Source organism: Eleginops maclovinus, chromosome 21 (genome assembly GCF_036324505.1).
Source record: "Eleginops maclovinus isolate JMC-PN-2008 ecotype Puerto Natales chromosome 21, JC_Emac_rtc_rv5, whole genome shotgun sequence".
Taxonomy (NCBI): domain Eukaryota; kingdom Metazoa; phylum Chordata; class Actinopteri; order Perciformes; family Eleginopidae; genus Eleginops; species Eleginops maclovinus.
The window spans coordinates 16,078,585-16,097,158 of NC_086369.1; the positions used below are offsets into that span (position 1 = coordinate 16,078,585).

At 44.7% G+C, this 18,574-nt stretch overlaps 1 protein-coding gene across 1 annotated transcript in view; it reads left to right on the plus strand.

Moving 5' to 3' along the window:
- Positions 1-521: 521 nt before the first annotated feature.
- Positions 522-18,574, plus strand: part of stau2 (staufen double-stranded RNA binding protein 2) — a 73,055-nt gene continuing 55,002 nt past the window's right edge. Inside the window, exons 1-6 of the mRNA XM_063912124.1 lie at positions 522-567; positions 2,101-2,308; positions 2,420-2,550; positions 2,667-2,826; positions 3,284-3,419; positions 17,465-17,624. Coding sequence (XP_063768194.1) covers positions 2,110-2,308; positions 2,420-2,550; positions 2,667-2,826; positions 3,284-3,419; positions 17,465-17,624 — 786 coding nt within the window. The 5' untranslated portion in view covers positions 522-567; positions 2,101-2,109. The remainder of the gene's footprint in view (positions 568-2,100; positions 2,309-2,419; positions 2,551-2,666; positions 2,827-3,283; positions 3,420-17,464; positions 17,625-18,574) is intronic.

Consider the following 18,574-nt stretch of genomic DNA (forward strand, 5'->3'; position numbering starts at 1 on the left):
ACATAATAAATATTATTTAAATATTTAACGTAGGCATGGTGTTAAATATTAATGTTAAATATGTATATTTTTTATTCACTATAATAATAAAATAACTATTTATGAATGATTTATTTTTTAGATATTTTATGATTCTAATCATGTTATATATTAGAATGGTTTATATACATTTATTCTGTTGTTAATAATGATTTTATATATTGTGTCTTTGATACAATTATTAAATTTGGTTTAGAAAGATGTATTTTTATTCTGAAGCAAAGTTACACAGCTTCAAGCTAACCCGGACTGAACCATTCTCACCACCGCGGGGGTGTCTGATTCATTCAGGATTCACCTCAAAGCGTAATGAAGGCACGTTAGCAATACGCTATGCTTTACACTAATCACACGAATAAAACACAAACCTAACACATGACATATCTTAAATAAGCAGCCATTTACCTTTAAAGTGGGGAAATTGTAATATTTATCCAGACAAATAAGGTGGTCTGCCCCTCTTCCATCCAGTTCTCTTTAGTGTTTGCCAATGTCGGAGGTGTAACTGGGGTCTGGCCCTGGACAAAGGTAAAAAATACACTCAAATGTTTGTCCCTGTGTTGATTAACAGTCTCTGGGTTATTCTCCACGCTTTTGCCCGACTGAAATCCCGTTTTGGGGCCTGAAATCCTGCAGACTTTGGTGGAGGATGGGGCGGTATGTGGATGCTAGCAGAGGGGTGCTCGGCCGATCAGCCATGATGAGCGTTAACCGGCTAAACTAGCCTTACCAGGAGCGGGATATTTACTATAAATTCACCAGGAGAAACCCCAGCGACATGTCCATGACAGTATGCGTGCTTTCCAATTCTGCTTCCTTGTTTTTAGCAGCTGACATGCGCAGGAAATGTCGTTTTCTCGTTGGTGACGTTAGCTTCTTGCTAAGCTGTAGTGTAGGTTCAGGGGCTGCAGACAGGCTCTGTCAGTGAACACACCACCTCCTTATTGAAGTTACTGTGTGGGACCACCGTGCATTCACTTTGCTTTTCTATGCATGCTTCTGTGAGAGAGAAGCAACACATACTGAGGACAGGAGGATGCACGCAGATACAAACAGGCTGCATGCAATGAATTAAGGTCACAGAGCAGAGTAAAAATAGCATTTTAGTTTGTGTGTTATGGGCATGCAACTGCTCTGTTGTTTACACCAGTCCTATTATGGTCCTCACGTGTAAACAATGGACATGCATCCTCATAGTATCAGGGTGAAGCTCTGAAAAACACCTGATATTTGTCCTCATGTTTGGTTTAACACCTGTTTGCATTTTAACTTTCGCCTACATTAGCACTCACTTTAGGTATTGCAGGTATTGTCCATCACCTGGAGGTGGCAGGTTCAAAGCCAGCATCTCTTAAAGTGTGCACTGCAGGCTGACTCTTTCTCCAGGAGAGCAGCTCCTCAGCCCTGACCCCTGTGAGGACGGGAAAAGAATTTCCCTCATTTCTTTTCAGTGTGTGCAGCCACATATTAATGTAAACCAGGAGTGGAGCGATCCTGGTGAGCTGTTGTGATACTTTGTACCTTCTTTAATTGATTTATTGCCTTTTACATTAATAAAAAACACATGGTGGCATATTGTGTTTCTCTTGTGAAGCCCCAGGCCCTGACCTGTGTTTGCATTCACCAAAATATTCTGTGCCTGCTCAGAGAGATTGAAATGTTGCTGGACCCTCTCTGCTGTCCATGCACTGCCGGCCTTCGTACCTCACTCTGGTCTCAAATCAAAAGTGATTGAGCGTCCATTGTCTTGCTCAGGCGCTATCACAGGATTCTCCTCTTTTCCGGGGAGCTTAGCAGCAGTAACATGAGCAAAGCTCCTTCAGATAAAGCCTCATTGTGTGGTGTGTTCGCTGCCAGTGGATCAGAATGTGAGATAGGCTGACGGCTGCTCAGTTTGAAGTCCGTTTGCACGCAGAAATCTGTCAAAGGAGCAGCTGGATGTCCGGATGGTGTGGAATAATATCCTCACACATGCAGAGAAAAAAGTGTGTGTGAGGATGCACGATTATATATGACATTAGGGATAACAGGTGAATCAAAATGTAATCGAAATGTGTGCAGGAATAGAGCATGGCTCAAGTGAAAGTTCAGACCTCAGCACCCCTGGCTGGTCCTGGCCTCTCCCCCGGAGCCCCCCCGCCGGCCATGGCCAGCCCCGGACCCCTGGGTCTGCAGCCCTCCGTTAACGGCACAGGCCCGGCCCCCACACCCGCCTGCCCCGCTCCTGCAGTCGGATATGGGGACGACCCTGTGTCTGCCACATCGCCAGGTAACACACGCTTATTACGGGGCTGTGGGGAAGATGTAAACCAGTCCATGATGATAACACAGTTCAGTTTCTGGTTCTGTCCCTCTGAATGAAAAGCTGTTTCTGCTTCAGGCCCGCCCCAGGAGAACATGGCAAACCCTAAAGAGAAAACTCCGATGTGTTTGGTGAATGAGTTAGCCCGTTTCAACCGGATCCAACCGCAGTACAAGCTCCTCAACGAGAGAGGCCCCGCACACGCTAAGGTGAGGAAAACATGGACGTGTGTCACAAAAAAACTGATTATAAACCAGAGAAATTATTATTGTTCATGCTCCAGAGGCATGCTGGGTAACGTAGTCTGTTTGGCGTCTCTCTGCAGATCTTCACGGTGCAGCTGACTCTGGGGGAGCAACTGTGGGAGGCGGAGGGAACCAGCATCAAGAAGGCGCAGCACTCCACAGCCGCCAAAGCTCTGGAGGAGAGCGTCCTGCCGCGGCCCGCCCCCCGCTCCCCGAAAGTGGACATCAACAGCAACCCAGGTATGGAAAACACAACTCACTTTAGGGGTCACTAACAATACATCTGTGAAGGGTTTCTTTTAAAACCACTGTGTGTTAGCTTGAATAGCTAATAATAGATGCTAACTCTGCTTCTGGAGGCTGTCCTGTGTGCAGAAACATGCATATATGTGCCTATTTTGTAGATAAAGTGTATAAATATCACTGCCATATGTCAAACACTAAACCCCCAACCCTCTAAACGGCTCCCTGAAGGTTGCATTAGTGCCCTCTACTGTTTGTTTTCTGGAGCTGAAGTGTGTGGAGGCGTAAACGTTTTTGTGGGGAGATTTGGGGCCTCAGAAGTCTCTCTATATTAGATTTTCTCCTCCAGAAGTTTGGATACTAGGTGAAGCTCTAAAGCCCATTTTTAGTTTTTATCTAGTAGACATTAGAGAGACATTCCTCATACATATTGCTTGTGTTCGTCTCTCTGCAGGCAGTATAACACCCACAGTGGAGCTGAATGGTCTGGCCATGAAGAGGGGGGAGCCGGCCATCTACCGGCCTCTGGATCCTAAACCCATGCCCAACTACAGAGCCAACTACAACTTCAGAGGCATGTTCAACCAAAGGTGAGACACACACTCTACGCTGCGCTGCAATGACGCGTGTTGCATCAACGCTGGGACGGAAATACCATGAAGAGGGAAATCAAATCAAGGTGTTTGTGTTGTTTTGCACTAGAGCGTCATTAGTAGATAACTGGCCTCGTTATCTACCTGGATCTCTGGAGAGAGAGAGAGAGAGAGAGAGCTCTCTGGATTTATGTCCCTTTATGACAGCAGTGTCTCTTTGACCCCAGGGGCTCAGATGTGTGGCAGACATCCCCCCCCTCCCTCTCCATATGTTTTCTGGACTGATGAAGGCGGTGCCCTCATGGGGTCTCTCTGCACTCAGTCTCTGTCGACTCTCTTTCTTCCATCGTTTTCTTTTGCTCTGCTGCGGCCATCCAGCCATTTCCAAAACTCCATAAAAACGCCACCAGGGGCAATTAATGATCTCCCCTCCCTCGGTGAAGGAATGTCTTTTTAGGATGCATGAAATCCAGGTGATTCTCTCAGTTAAACCTCTGTATTTTGTAACCTTATTTTACCCTGTTGTTGCTGCTTATATATTTAGATTTTGTTCATTTATGTTGTTCTTCTTGTGGTTATAAACATAAAACATAACTCTAGCAGTTTATTACAGGAAGACACATGGGGAAGAAAGCCCTTTTTTACCCATTTTATTAAACCTAAAGATGCTCTTACTACCCTTTAAATAATTAGTACAGTTTCACCCCGACTACAGAGATACATCTGCTTGAATACATATTTCCTATAGTTCTTTATGGTGTTATTAATGCTTTAATTAATATGATATCATTTGAAATATAGCATCAAGGTGACATACAGTGTTATTTTGCTCCAGAGAACACACTGTTGCTCTCACAAAGCCAGTTTGCACCTCGGTTATTTGCCATTATTTCCGGGAGTTCTCCCGACGGCCTGCAGGTGGCAGTGTCTCCTCACTTTAGAAACCTTAAAGAGCTCCTATCCAAGGTGATTGAGCACCCATTTTGTAACAGGGTAGGTAGGAATGTGGTGATATAATAAAGGTTTTCCTATTAGGTAAGGGTCTCTTCAGAGGAATCTGCAGAATCTTCCTGAAGCTCTGAAAGACACGGAAAGCCCTGAACAGAGCAGTAAACATGTCTGTCTTTCTAAACTTTGGCTCGTTAAAGTCCTATAGTAAGGTGTTCTGATGCCAAATGTGTGGGATTTATTTCTTAATAAGCCAGAGAGTGTGTGATTCAGTTGCAGTGCTGGGTAACGCAGTGTAGTCAGCTTACATCTGGCTCACATCTCCCTCTTTTTGATCCATGCAGGAACAAACATGGGCGGAAAGACTAATGTCTGTTCCCAGCATCTGTCTGTCCGTGTCACGGGACGAGCTCCTGAGAGACCTTTGTTTTCTTATGTCGTCAGGAAGAAGGGGTGAGGGGAAGTGAAGGAGTATCTGTTATCCCAAGGTCACTTGTGTTTTCAGGAGGTCGCCTTCCTTCAGTGTCTGGACTAATGAAAGAGAGACCTTCTGAATATGATTCCTCCTCCTCTGACGACTGACTGTGTGGCGGAGTGACAGCCTCTATCGTCCATCGCTCACCTTAACGATGCTGCGGGGAAGCGAAGGTTTCCATAAGCCCCATGTCCTTCCCTATTATGATGAATAAGAGTGATCCGGAGTCATGTTGATGGAGTATCGTCCCATTAAAAGGGCGGCCCGGCTCTGATCCATCAGCTATAATCACCGCCAAGACCAGTATTGATTCATTCAGAAAGTGCCCTGATGAGGGGAGACGGCGATAATATGAAATGTGCATTAATCCGCGTCTTAATGAATCTTATTTATGGCGAAGGGCCTGGGCATCATTTCTTAACATCCAGGTCTAAGTTTAATTTAGCCATCCATCGCTGATCTCCCACAGTCATGAGCACACAATGGCTCGTTTTCTCACACTCGCTCTAGCTTTTTCGATCAGACTCAACACTCAGGGATCAGATTTGGAGCCACAACTGAGAATGTTGTTGTTGTTTTAAGTCATTAAGATGCTATACAGTTCCATTAGACCTACAAGAATGAAGGCTTTGGTGTAATCTGATCAGAATTTGAGTGTTATCAGTCACTATGAATGGGAGTTGATAAGATCCCCAGTGGAAACCGGTGAGCTGGAGTTTCCACACTTACTAAAAATGATCATTTTACAGACGTCACACGCAGCTCTGCTCATCTATGATTATCTGGTGACAGTTTTGGGCTTTGCACCGTGACGTCTTCTTTCTGCAAGTTTGACGTCAGAGTTGTGCAAGTATTAAACCATGCTGGCATTAATAATGGAATTGATAAGAACCAGTTGGAAGCAGTTCTCGGTTCTCATCCCTGAAGTCAACGTGTCGACCAGTCTGATTCTGGTTCTGACTGTAAAAGCGATATTTAAAGGGGTCCTATTCTGCTTCTTTGGGGGATTTCCCTTCCCTGTAGTGTGTTCTATAGATTTTGGTGCATGTAAATGGTCTGCAGAGGCTAAAATCCCTGTGTTCTGGAACCTAGTGACATCACAAGGGAACTCTCGCGCCTCTATTGACTAGCGCTTCTGCGTGATAGGCTAAGGGGCGGGACATCTCTGGGCGGTTGACCCATCACATTTGAGCATGGAAACATGTCCCAGTAGAATTTTAAAAATGACTTAAGATGTGGTCGTGTTTCTTAGTGAGAGTTGGACATGTGTTGAATCAGTAAGGCTTCTACCTTTTTAAGAACTGGTTTCCATCAGGTGGTTTCTTTTATTCTGGAAATTGTTGGTCCTGTTTCTGTGGACCTGTTAAACATTTCCTTGGGAATTCACCTCGAATGAATCACATAAATTATCCGTGAGTCATGAAAATATTTTGCTTATCAAGGAATGTGGTTACGTCAACCTCTTTCTGGTGGACAATCCCCGGGCTCCCGTGTTATCATTGGAGCACCTGACCACTGACTCATGCTGGGAGTTGGAATCTGGAGAGGACTTTCCCTCTTCTTCCTCCTCCTCCTCCTCCTCCTCCTCCTCCTCCTCCTCCTCCTCATTTGGTTAACGATTTGTTAACAGTGGGATGGATACCCAATTTCCCCCCGGGATAAATCATATATTCTGATTCTGGTGACACTTCCTGCTCAGATAGGAGCCTGGGCTTTCTCTGCAGGAAACACAGAGGAGGAGGAGGAGGAGGAGTCACCTGGACTGCAGGATTCAGGACCTGCTGTGTTAATATGTGTGTTTTGGGATATTATCTGGTGCTAAAATAGTCATTGCACAACAACTGTATTAAATTATTGTGCAATGGGTTGTTACAATACAATAAGACTCCTATTTATTCTACACTTGCATTATGTGTGTGTGTGTGTGTGTGTGTGTGTTTGTGTGTCCTTGTGAAGTCAATGACATCCTCACGGTGCCGTGATGCAGTGCGTCAAGTGGAGGTGTGCATGCTTTTTGAAAGGAACATAAAGGGACTGTTGCCATGGAAAGAAACTTATCCTTGAAAACGGAGGATGCCTGCAGGAGAAATCACACACACACACACACTCTCACACACTCTCAGGTGTTGGCCTTCTTTGTCCTCCACATCTCTAATTGGACCAACCTGACTTGTATATCCAGGATTTCCACGTCTTCCTTTGTGGAGAGGAGCGGCAGGTGATGTCTTCCGCTCCATATAAAGACTTTCAGCAGGCGGTACAATTTACCGATGTATTCTGTACATTATATGTAGTTTAAATCTTGTTTTTTCTAAACCGAGTAAGCTATTATTTGTTGTTTGTTGCGTCCAAAATCCATGAGCATCTGCTATAAACATCCTGCCCCCTTGCTGTTTTAACATGCGTCATTAAAAGACTAAATTAGACGACTAAACTTCAGCCCAACATTAGCCGCCGTTAGCTTAGCGGTGGTGACGTGAAGTCATGTGACCGTGCTGTAGTTCCTTTATAGCCCAACATTAGCCTCCTTTAGCTTAGCGGTGGTGAGGTGAAGTCATGTGAGCGTGCTGTAGTTCCTCTATAGCCCAACATTAGCCGCCATTAGCTTAGCGGTGGTGACGTGATTCATGTGACCGTGCTGTAGTTCCTTTATAGCCCAACATTAGCCGCCGTTAGCTTAGCGGTGGAGACTTGAAGTCATGTGACCGTGCTGTAGTTCCTCTATAGCCCAACATTAGCCGCTGTTAGCTTAGCGGTGGTGACATGAGGTCATGTGACCGTGCTGTAGTTCCTTTATAGCCCAACATTAGCTGCCTTTAGCTTAGCGGTGGTGACGTGAAGTCATGTGACCGTGCCGTAGTTCCTTTATAGCCCAACATTAGCCTCCTTTAGCTTAGCGGTGGTGACGTGAAGTCATGTGACCGTGCCGTAGTTCCTTTATAGCCCAACATTAGCCTCCTTTAGCTTAGCGGTGGTGACATGAGGTCATGTGACCGTGCTGTAGTTCCTTTATAGCCCAACATTAGCTGCCTTTAGCTTAGCGGTGGTGACGTGAAGTCATGTGACCGTGCCGTAGTTCCTTTATAGCCCAACATTAGCCTCCTTTAGCTTAGCGGTGGTGACGTGAAGTCATGTGACCGTGCTGTAGTTCCTCTATAGCCCAACATTAGCCTCCTTTAGCTTAGCGGTGGTGACGTGAAGTCATGTGACCGTGCTGTAGTTCCTCTATAGCCCAACATTAGCCTCCGTTAGCTTAGCGGTGGTGACGTGAAGTCATGTGACCGTGCTGTAGTTCCTTTATAGCCTAGCGTTAGCTTTTTTCTGCAATAATCCAATGTCCAATAGAAAAATCCCATTGGCTTTTGTAGAGGGAACTAGGTAGATGCTGCCTTCAGGGTCCAATACAGAAATACGACACCCTGCACTATATGACGTCCTATAGTTGGTCAATTATATGCCTTCCCTCTCCTGATCCTCACTGTCTGCTGTGTTAGTCTAGGTCACTTTCTCCCACTCAAGATCATTTTTCATATCTACTGGCCTCGGTGTTTGGCCCTTATCAGAACACGGTGTGCTCCTCCGTTTCTTATCCATCCCATCATCACCGCTGTCCAAAAACAAAAGGGAGCTGCCAAAGCCCACAAGGTGGAGACGTCATAGGAGTAGCTTTTTATTGCGTTTGGTATTTTGTGTCTGTGCAGATCAGTAAATCAGAGGCATTCACCCAGATAGTTCATAGAGGGCCACGGGCCGCTCGCCAGAACAAAGGCCAATCCGTCCAAACTGTACAAATGGGAGTAAACTCATAAAGGCGTGTTTTATATATGGCAGACTGGGGGTTGGGGGGGTGTAATACAGCTCCAACATAAACTAATGCTCATGATGATTTGTGCTCAATGACACAGCATTCTGCTTTCATGTCCTCCCTCTCAGTGGAGAATCCTGTTTTCATATCCTCCGGTTTCCTCCTCCTGGGGACCGTTAAGCACGGCGGCACGATTAATCCCGATCACGGTGTTTGGCTTCCCCGCCGTTTAAGGAACATGATTGACTTTTAAATTGCTAGCTCCATTCGTGGAAGACTCGGCTGCGGATCGAATGAAACGTACAGCCGGGAGCCACGAGGGAGCCGTCGAGATTTAATGGCTTCACTGTTGGGAAAACTCTCCTGAATCTTGTCCAAGGTAGAAGTGTAAAGTACAGCAGAGGAAGAGGAAGGAAAAGCGTATTTAAAGACTCACTTTGATGCAAAGCTGAGGTATTTAACACTGCTTTAATTTGGGCTGAAGAGTTTTGCTTCCAGGAGACTGATGTGAAAAAGAAGCTGTTTTATTTTGATGCAAAGATTTCTACATTTAGCTATCCTATTTTATTTGAACGGGAAAGTGCAATACATGTTTGGCAGGCTTCTCCACAAGCTCTCACATCTGTATTCTACTACTTACTTGTTCCTTTTCCCAGAGGAACTGACTTTCTCTGTTGATTCTCAGAGTGCTTTTTCACACCTCCTGGTAGAGTGCTGTCAGAGCGGTGCACGTCTTCTTGTTAGAACCCAACACTCTCCTTTTTCACAGCTTTGTTGTGCATCAGCTCTGCAGAAAAGCAACGGTTTTATCACATCCCGTGTATCGGCAAATCCTGGCTACTGTACTTCCCCTCTCTCTTTATGCATTGCCACCCAGGATGCACAGAAGCGTCCTGCTCCTTCGTATCCTCACAAAGAAATGCGCGAAATGGCCTTCTTCTGTATAAAAGAGTCTGACTGACATCCAAGAGATTAAATGAGTTCCCGTAATCCTGACTGGAGGAACAGGATCCTTCTTCTGGAGTTTAACCACATCACTAATCAGTAATCGCTCTCCGGGGGTGGGAGAGTGACGAGGAATACAAAAAAATCATAAATATATTACTCAGTTTGTTCTGTTCAGTGATGCAGCACTTCTTCTCTGGTGGTCCTATTTCAGAGCTCATGAAGGACATTTAAGTAACAGTATTTCACCTGATCATTTAGTGCAAATTAGTCCACATAAGGAGGGAAGAAAAGATCACCAAATGAACTTGAATGTGTTCTTTATTAACAGAAGTGCCATCAGCAGGTACACATTCAATCTGCACAACAGCCAAAGGAAAAGAGCCATTTATTTTGAATCATCTTTTAGGGAAATGTCTCAAAAGTCCATCCCAGTTTTTTATTCCCAGAGCATCCTTAGAACTTTCCTCTCTCGTAAAATAAATCTGCTGGCACCTTTTAAAAAAGTTCAAATGTTCAAGTCATTTTGGTTGGGCTACGACCAAAAATGTTACTCTCTTAATTGATTCATTGATAATAGTGTATAATATGTGAGAAAGTAGTTAAACGCCTCATCCTGGTTTCTCGATGTCTTGTTTTGTCAGTGAAAAACCCAACAGATATTCCCTTTCAAATGATATTTACAGAGAAAAGCAAATATATCCGTGTTTGAGTGGATTAAAACAGCATGTACCGAGATTTTGGCTTGAAAACGTGCTCGATATCAGACAGAAAGCCAATTAGGGCTGAACGGTTTTGGAAAATAATCTAATTGCGATTTAATATGCGATTATTTTTTCAAGGTCCTCTTCTCATGTATTTTTCAACAAACACAAGCAATAAATCAATCGTGATTACAATCGTGAACCTCGTGAGGTAGCAACAGTAGCGAGGCCCGCTCTGCACAGTACCTGACGTTGCGCAGCATCTTCCTTTTTAAAGCCAAAATGATTCCACACAACTGACGTGCCGCCCCTCTGTGGTACCAAACTTCCAGCCGTGCACTCTTCTGACGAGCCTGAGGCCATTGTGCAACAGGTTCAAGTGCAGCGTGGACTTCTTTCCCTGCCTGCTCGGCTCGCTCGCAAGTCACGTGACCAGTCAAATCGCAGCCTTTGCGGTTGGAAAATCTCGTTTTGTCATATCGCGATATTATCGCAAATGCAATTAATCGTTCAGCCCTAGCCAACTCATTTTGCCTCCTGAGTCCACATTAACATATTTCCGTTTAACTGGAGCATTTAAGGCCAGGTTTCAACTAGGAAGACCGCTTTGAAAGGCTTGAATTGAAAAGTTAGAGCAATTTAGCCTTACAAAATTCACCTGATTTTTCTTATTTTCATAACAAGCAGTTAATGTCCCCCTCCTAATCGCAGTGAGCGTAAAGCAGCAGCGGGCTCTGATTAGAGGCTGATCTCCAGCCAGCGTTCGGCACCAACAGGGCACCAGGGTCGGGGAGTGTGTGGTTTCTTTCTTGCTTTGTCACATAAATGCTCACATGCTGTTATTGAATCTGCACCCACTGGCACGTCTTCTGTGACTCACTGATTTTCTGAGTTTAAGGACTCAGAATTATTCACGCGATGCCTGTTTTCAGTCAGATAATCCCCCGTGGGTGCTTTTATTACTCGCTTTGAATCCGTTTGCATTAGCCGTCCTGTAGCGTGCTACCTGTTGCTCACAGTGCGGGGAAGCTATCATGCAGAGGATCATCCCTTGAGTTACTGCGATGACTCAGTGCGTCATGGGATCGGTTTACACGAGGAAGGAGGGCAAGATGGAAACCACAACAAACAGTAAAAACAATGAGCGCTGTCAGATCGGACGATTTAATTAAAGTTGGTTATGAAACCTCTTGTTTTATGCACGGTGTCTGCTAGTGATAGTAATAAATGGCTGTTGTCGGGGCAGTGATGTGAGGCAGCAGCTGTGTGTTACACAGGAGGGCGATGAGGTAAGGAAAAGAAGCGCTCCCATGACAGGCCTAATGAAAAAGCCGTGGTTATATTAAACTTCAACATGAGAGCTTAGGTGACTGCGATGCACGGCTATTATCATTATCCTTTAATCATTTTGTCTATAAATTATCCCCCAAAAGTTATTCCAGCAATGCTCAATAAATGTGTGTTTTAGAGGTTCATAAACCATGTAAGTAATTAAGTGAGTCTTAACGTATTGACACATTTGGCGATTATTATGTAAATGAGGGGGAACCGCTGGAGCTGTTACCTGATGGATAAACGGGAGAGGATGGGAGGATGGATATCTAAATGAATGGTTATCTATAGATACCAGACAAATATTGAAAAACGTTCATTTCAGTTGTTATGTCAGTCAAAAACTCCCGAAAGTCCCTTCTATATGATTTGAAACAGAGATACACATCAAATCTCCACATTTGAGAAACTAAAACAGCATTTTTACCTTATTATTAAATTATGTGCTCATATTTTCCATCACTTAATGAAACGTCGCAGCTCCAGTTTCAATTATAACACATTTTTTAATGCCAATTATCCATGAACACTTCCACACACAACTCTACTGAAGTCTTCCACAGTGGAGGACGTCTGATTTAATTAGTGTTTCTCACACACACACACACACACAGTTTCTCATTATCACTTCAAACCTGTTTACATATTGTTCGCACTTTCTCCATCTCTAATCATCTGAAGGTTAATTGTTGTAAACCACGCGTTGAGTCGAGGCAGATGTTGTTTTTGCTTCTATGTTTATGGTTTGTCACTCATTTATAATTCTGTGTGTGTGTGTGTGTGTGTGTGTGTGTGTGTGTGTGTGTGTGTGTGTGTGTGTGTGTGTGCGCATAATTGATTCAGTTTAAGGCTGTTGAGGTACGGCTGTGAACATCAGCATTCTATTGGCTACATTGTACGTGAAAGGTTAAGTGGGCGGGACTTCTCTAAACGACTGACCAATCACAACAGCTAGCCAATTAGAGGGCTCTGGTTTCAGAGGGGGAACAGAGCTACACTACATACTTTAATGAGCAATTTGCAATAGTTGCATGTGAAACAATGATTTCCTCCGGTGGGGGTTAGTGGTTTCTAACCTCAGTCGGGGTCACCCCCCCCTCCCCCACACACACACACACACACGCACACACACACATGTTGATGTTTTGAGCGCTGTGTTTACTTGACGACTGCTCTCTCACCACTCAGCAGTTGCGTGAGGCGGAAAGAAAGGAAAACAATCAATGATGAACTTAAAGTTGGGACGGGGGGGATGAGAAGGAGAAGTCCGACAGCAGAAGAGAGTGCAGCTGCTGCAGGAGAGAGTTCGTCCAATTTTTTTTACTCCCCCAAAATCTGTGTCACCCTTTCAATCTACACACAGCCCTGCAGCACAAAGAGTCGTGTGTGTGTGGTTGTGGTTTAATGCATGTGTGGTCTTTGGTGGTCATCTCTGTGATGTAGGAGGACAAAGGGGGATGTTGTCTTCTTATTGGTTTGTGTTTGTTTGGCTTTTTGTAGTAAATATGCCTTTTATCTCTGGTCATTTTTCACTGATTTGCAAACCTCAGAAATCCACTAATACCCCTGGAAACGACACATTAATCCAATGCTAACTCTTAGATGCGTCCTCCAGCTTAAAAGTGCATGTCCAATGCATTAATGTGCTCTGAAAGGAATCTAAACAGGTCAGTATTACTATTATTAAGTCCTTTTTCATTGGTTTAAACTGTTTCTTCAACACAGATGTTGTGAGGGTAAGGAGAATGATTTGTCCGTCTAAGATGGGAGATGTTTATCCTTCTTCTTTCAAGCTGCCATCCAAAGTCATAGACAATGCTGGACCCAAATCCAACAATCCATCAGAACACCACACTGGCAGGCTAACATAATACTACTGCTAAAAACACATTTATCCACTCAATACCAAACCACATTCTCCTCCTCCTCCTCTTCTTCTGAGTTGTGTGGCAGCGAGACAGCCAAGGCTTAGTCATTGTTCAGCTGCTTTGTTGTTATAAAAGTTGGTTTTGATTTTCAAGGAAAGGACACCAACAAAACACAGACAGATGAGACGTAGAATAAAAGGAACCCAACAACAGCGACAGAATAATAGGAGCAATCATCACAGCGTCAGTCTTAGTCCAATCATCTGCAACATGTGTTTCATAGATTAATGAGTATTTAATTAGATGTTTAGTGGCTAAGTGACCCCTTGATTGGTTTCCTACCAACCACCAGTGGACTGGGTTTATTAGAGTTTGCAATTTATCCCCAAAAATATGTAACTTTTTTAAAAGTCAGTTAAGACGACAAGGAGGTGCTGCTTTGGGTTTTCATTGCTGCGGTCTGCATGGGTTTGCCAGCCAAAGCTGTGTAGATTGTTCTCTGCTTTCTAAACCATGTGCAACTGCTCAGGGCTCCATCACTCATCAACGTTTGGCGGCCAAAACTGAAAATATGGTTGTCTTTTGTAGTCATCTTATCAGTGAATGTACCCACCATCAATTCCTAGTAGACAAAATCCTCTTCACAGAACCCTCGAAAATAAACACCTGGGTGCACATTTCCTAAAACAAAGCTGTTGAGTTAGAGGCCAGGTGTGTTAACCTTCAGAGCACTATAAGCTTTGGTATGATTTGATATTTGTATGTGTTGTTTTTGATTGTATTCTGGGGTGGTAACTTGAAAAAAAACAACCAAAAATGATGCAGGATTTCCCAAAATGCCCAGAATCTGATTCACCTGATGCTACTTACACCTGACTTATAGGCTATGGGAACTGCTGCGTCACGATAACTGTAAGACGGAATGAGCTGTTTTTTATTCTCAGGCAATTAGGAAGGAAATAGTTTTCCGTGCCACAGGAGGAAATACTTTCCAGCCGAATGTCACCCTGTCATTTAGAGTAATAACAGCAGCACCGTATCTCCCCAGTACAGGACGGTGTGTGTGGGCTCACACTGTGTCTTTGAATGTGTGTGTTCATGAATCAGCCTTTGACTGATCAAAGATGAAAGGGTAACCTTAACTAACGTGGCTCATGTTAAAAAGAGCTGCTGGGGGGGGGGGGGGGGGGGGGGCTTCGTTCTTTAAATTGATTACTAAGCGCTGATGAGTTATCATTTGATTGAGTTGTGGTATCTGTCCTCTGAGTCACAGCAGATGCACGTCATCACACACACACACACACACACACACACACACACACACACACACACACCCTCCCCGCAGGTGTACTGGTCCCCTCTCTGCAGGAATAATAATAACAGAATTAATAATTGATAACCCAGATGCAGCCAGCGTGCTCTGCAGCGCTGACGTGATGCTTTCCCGTCTGCATGATTTCTGGTGTGTGTGTTCTCTGTTCTTGGCTGCCTCTCGTGTGTGTAAGCCACTACTTTCCCACGTTGTGGAGCAGGGTCTCCCACAGGCCTCCCCCCTTCGGTCTCTGCTTCTTACCCCTCTCTCTCTCGTCCTCTCTGCACCTGTACTCGGCGCTCCAGCTGCTCCCCTCTCGGCTCGGCGCTGTTGGCCGGAGCCCATGTTGCACTTGGCATGTCCTCTGAGACCCTGGGGCCACACTTGACGTGCGAGGGTCAGGCGGGCCCCCGCCCAGCCAAGGCTCCCGTGGCCAGGAAGAGCTGAGAGCAGACGGGGTGGGGGGAGGAGGGGTTGGGAGGAAAATGCTGAGTCATTGTCATTGAAGAGGGGGGAGAGGAATGACAGATGTGTGAGGAAGAGTCGCGCCGTCAGAGTTACTGTCAGAGAAGAGGCTCGGCTTCCTGTGGTCACTTTGGAGGAAAAATGCCTGAAATGCTTCAGGAGAAACTTGAAGGTTATTCCAAGTGAATGACTGGTTGTGTTTTCATAGTTCCGGCCAAAGTTTGAGTTCCCATCAAAGCGACTGCTGGGATCTGGGAACAGGACATGAGGCTGACTATAACTATTCATGACACTGGAGAAGATATCGACGAGGAAGCTGTCATTAATCCAAATACAGTCATGGTTCTGAGGGAGTTATTCCCTCTGACCTTGGTGATCCCAGCTGGCTTCGGCATGGCATGTTTATGGTATATTGATCTGATTGGTTAAAGTTAGTTAATTGATCGTCCAATTAGCTTGCAACATTTTAAAAAGTGTGTCTTCTCTGATTACAACCGGAGGATGAAACCCTCTTTGACTGTTACACAAGTGTGCCACTGCAGGACCCAGGAGGTGAACTGAGACCTCTCCAAGTAGCAGTCCACACTCCATAGCTCCCAGTGAAAGTCCCTAGTGACCAAACGACAATGAGATGGTTACCGAGAGGTTCAAATGAGTGTTTTCTTAAGGTGTTTTCTTGACAGCTATTGGATGAATCGCCATGAAACATCGTTATACACTTTGTGTTTCATGTAGCGCCATCATCAGGTCAAATTGCACAATTACAGCCTCTGGCTAGCATGGCTTTACTTTAAAGGGAATAAAACGACTTGTATTATTTGATTGCAGTCATTAAAATCATTAGCGTACAGTGCAGTGTTTGTAGTTTTTAAACCATGCTTACTTTGGCTCCATTTGAACGAGGCGTTAGGCTACAGATCAGATTATTTAACCATGTGCATGTGTGCAGCTTTGGTTAGAGGTTGTGGAAGTTTCCAGAGCTCGCAGGTCTCTCTGCCCTCCTGGGTTTTGGAGCTTCTTGGGTTCCCTTAAATTCCAATCAAGTATTAAATCTCACGTCTCAGAGTTGGTGCCAAGAAGGATGTTGTGATCCAGCTGCAGATTCTAAGATATGTACACCAGAGGAAACTGCATGTGTGTAGAGGTTTAATTAGCTTTAAGTCAGCGACGCTTTGACCGAACGTATTGAAAACACTAGACTGCGGCGTCATAAATCTGCTGCTGTCCGTCGCTGTGTCCCACACATGGAGCTGTAGGACAGGGAGACGGATATTAAAAAGTTTGGGTTCCTCCCTGTCTTGTTAGCTTTCCCACTATTTCTCATTCCTCGTCCTCCACATTCTCAGCCCTTCTCCTCCCGCACACGCAGACCTGTAAATCTGCCCGGTGACAGCTCCGTCCCGCTCTGTCAGGGCCCAAAGAAAGAGAGGAAATCTATGTTCGGGGCAGAAGAAAGAGCAGAGGATATATTTGTCCCCAGGCTTTGTTCTCCGGCGCTGAGCGGAGCTTCAATGGAGAGGCATCAGTCAAGCGGTCGGCCAACAGCCCATTGTGCAGTAATTGACCCTGATGAAGTGCCTGGCCTTTAATTTGGTGATAACTCAGCTCGTAATGTCCGGGACTCTCCCCTGTTTCTGTACATCTTTATCTGGATATGAAAAGATATGTTTGTAGGTTTTATAATTGCAGTCCTCTTCTCTTTTCTGGGTGTTTGTTGTATATGTTCAAGAGCTGCAGGACAAAAGAAAACAGCTTCTTAAATGTGAACATTTTTGATTTCCTTGCTCTTATATCACAGAAACCAAAGCTATTTCAAGTTGTGGACTAAACCAGACATTTAAGGACTGGTTATGTAGACGATTATCAACTTTTATCTTATTTCTTGGATTTTTTTTTTAGATTAAACCATCATTTGAGACAACGTAATTAATCTGTAGCTACAGCCCTGCTTTATCTTTTATTAAAGGACAGATGCAAGTCACACACCGGACAATTAAGGAAATATTTCCCCTCTTATTTTACTTTTCTACATCAAACATCAATGCATCTTAAATCTGTAGGAACCCCAGAGACCCCAGCACGTTGAAGGACCTAAATGTAGACTCCCAACATGATGTGCGTCAGATTAAACCATCAAATCATGTGTGTTTATATCCCAAATGAACCCCTTAGTATTGTGTTGCTGCAGGTACCATTACCCCGTCCCGAAGATCTTCTACGTGCAGCTGTCTGTGGGGAGTAACGAGTTCATCGGAGAGGGACGAACCCGCCAAGCGGCGAGACACAGCGCCGCCATGAAGGCCCTGCAGGCGCTGCGCAACGAGCCCATCCCCGAGAGACCCCCACAGGTACACACACACTCACACACACTGTGAAATGTCCTTCCCAGTTTCTCAAGTCTCTAAATATCCAAAGTGTTGTCTTTAAATGTATTGTTTTGCCAAAATTCACTGCCCGGCCAAAGAAACGGTCACACTCTCTCATATCCGTTGGAGCGCCTTCAGCTTTGATCACGGCACACATTCTCTGTGGCATCGTTTCCACGAGCTTCTGCAACGTCTCAACATTTATTTCTGTCCTGCATTATTTATTTTTTGATCTTGTATTGATGACGGGAGATTCAGACCACTGCCCAAAGTCTTCTCCAGCACATCCCAAAGACTCTCAATGGGGTTCAGGTCTGGACTCTGGGGGGGGCCAATCCATGTGTGAAATGAGGTCTCATGCTCCCTGAACCACTCTCTCACAGTCTGAGCCCGATGGATCCTGGCATTGTCCTCTTGGAACATGCCCGCTCCATCAGGGGAGAAGAAACCCACTGATGGAATAACCTGTCCTTCAGGATATTCAGGGAGTCAGCTGACCTCATTCTTTGGGTTGCTGAACCTAGACCAGACCAACTGCAGTACCCCCAGATCATAGCTCTGCCCCCACAGGCTGGGGACCTTTGTTTTGGCCGGGCAGTGTATTTGTATTAGGATATAAAACAGGGAATAGCTGAAAATCGCCATATTAAGGAGGCTGAGAAGTGGATTAAACTTAGAAAAAGCTGAAAAAAACTGCATTTTCTGAACTTTCAGTTTAAACAAATGAGTCGTTTTGAGTCGAGAATATATTTAAATGTTGTAATACCATCAAAATAGAAATGGGTCATGTAATTTGTTCCTCAATTGACAGCAAATGACTGATTTTGCGCGTCAGTATAGCTCATTTGCTAACACTATTTCTAAACGTGAAATATTTATACCTTTTTGTTTATTTGGGTCGTATTAAACACAGAGCTGATGTTACCCAGCCC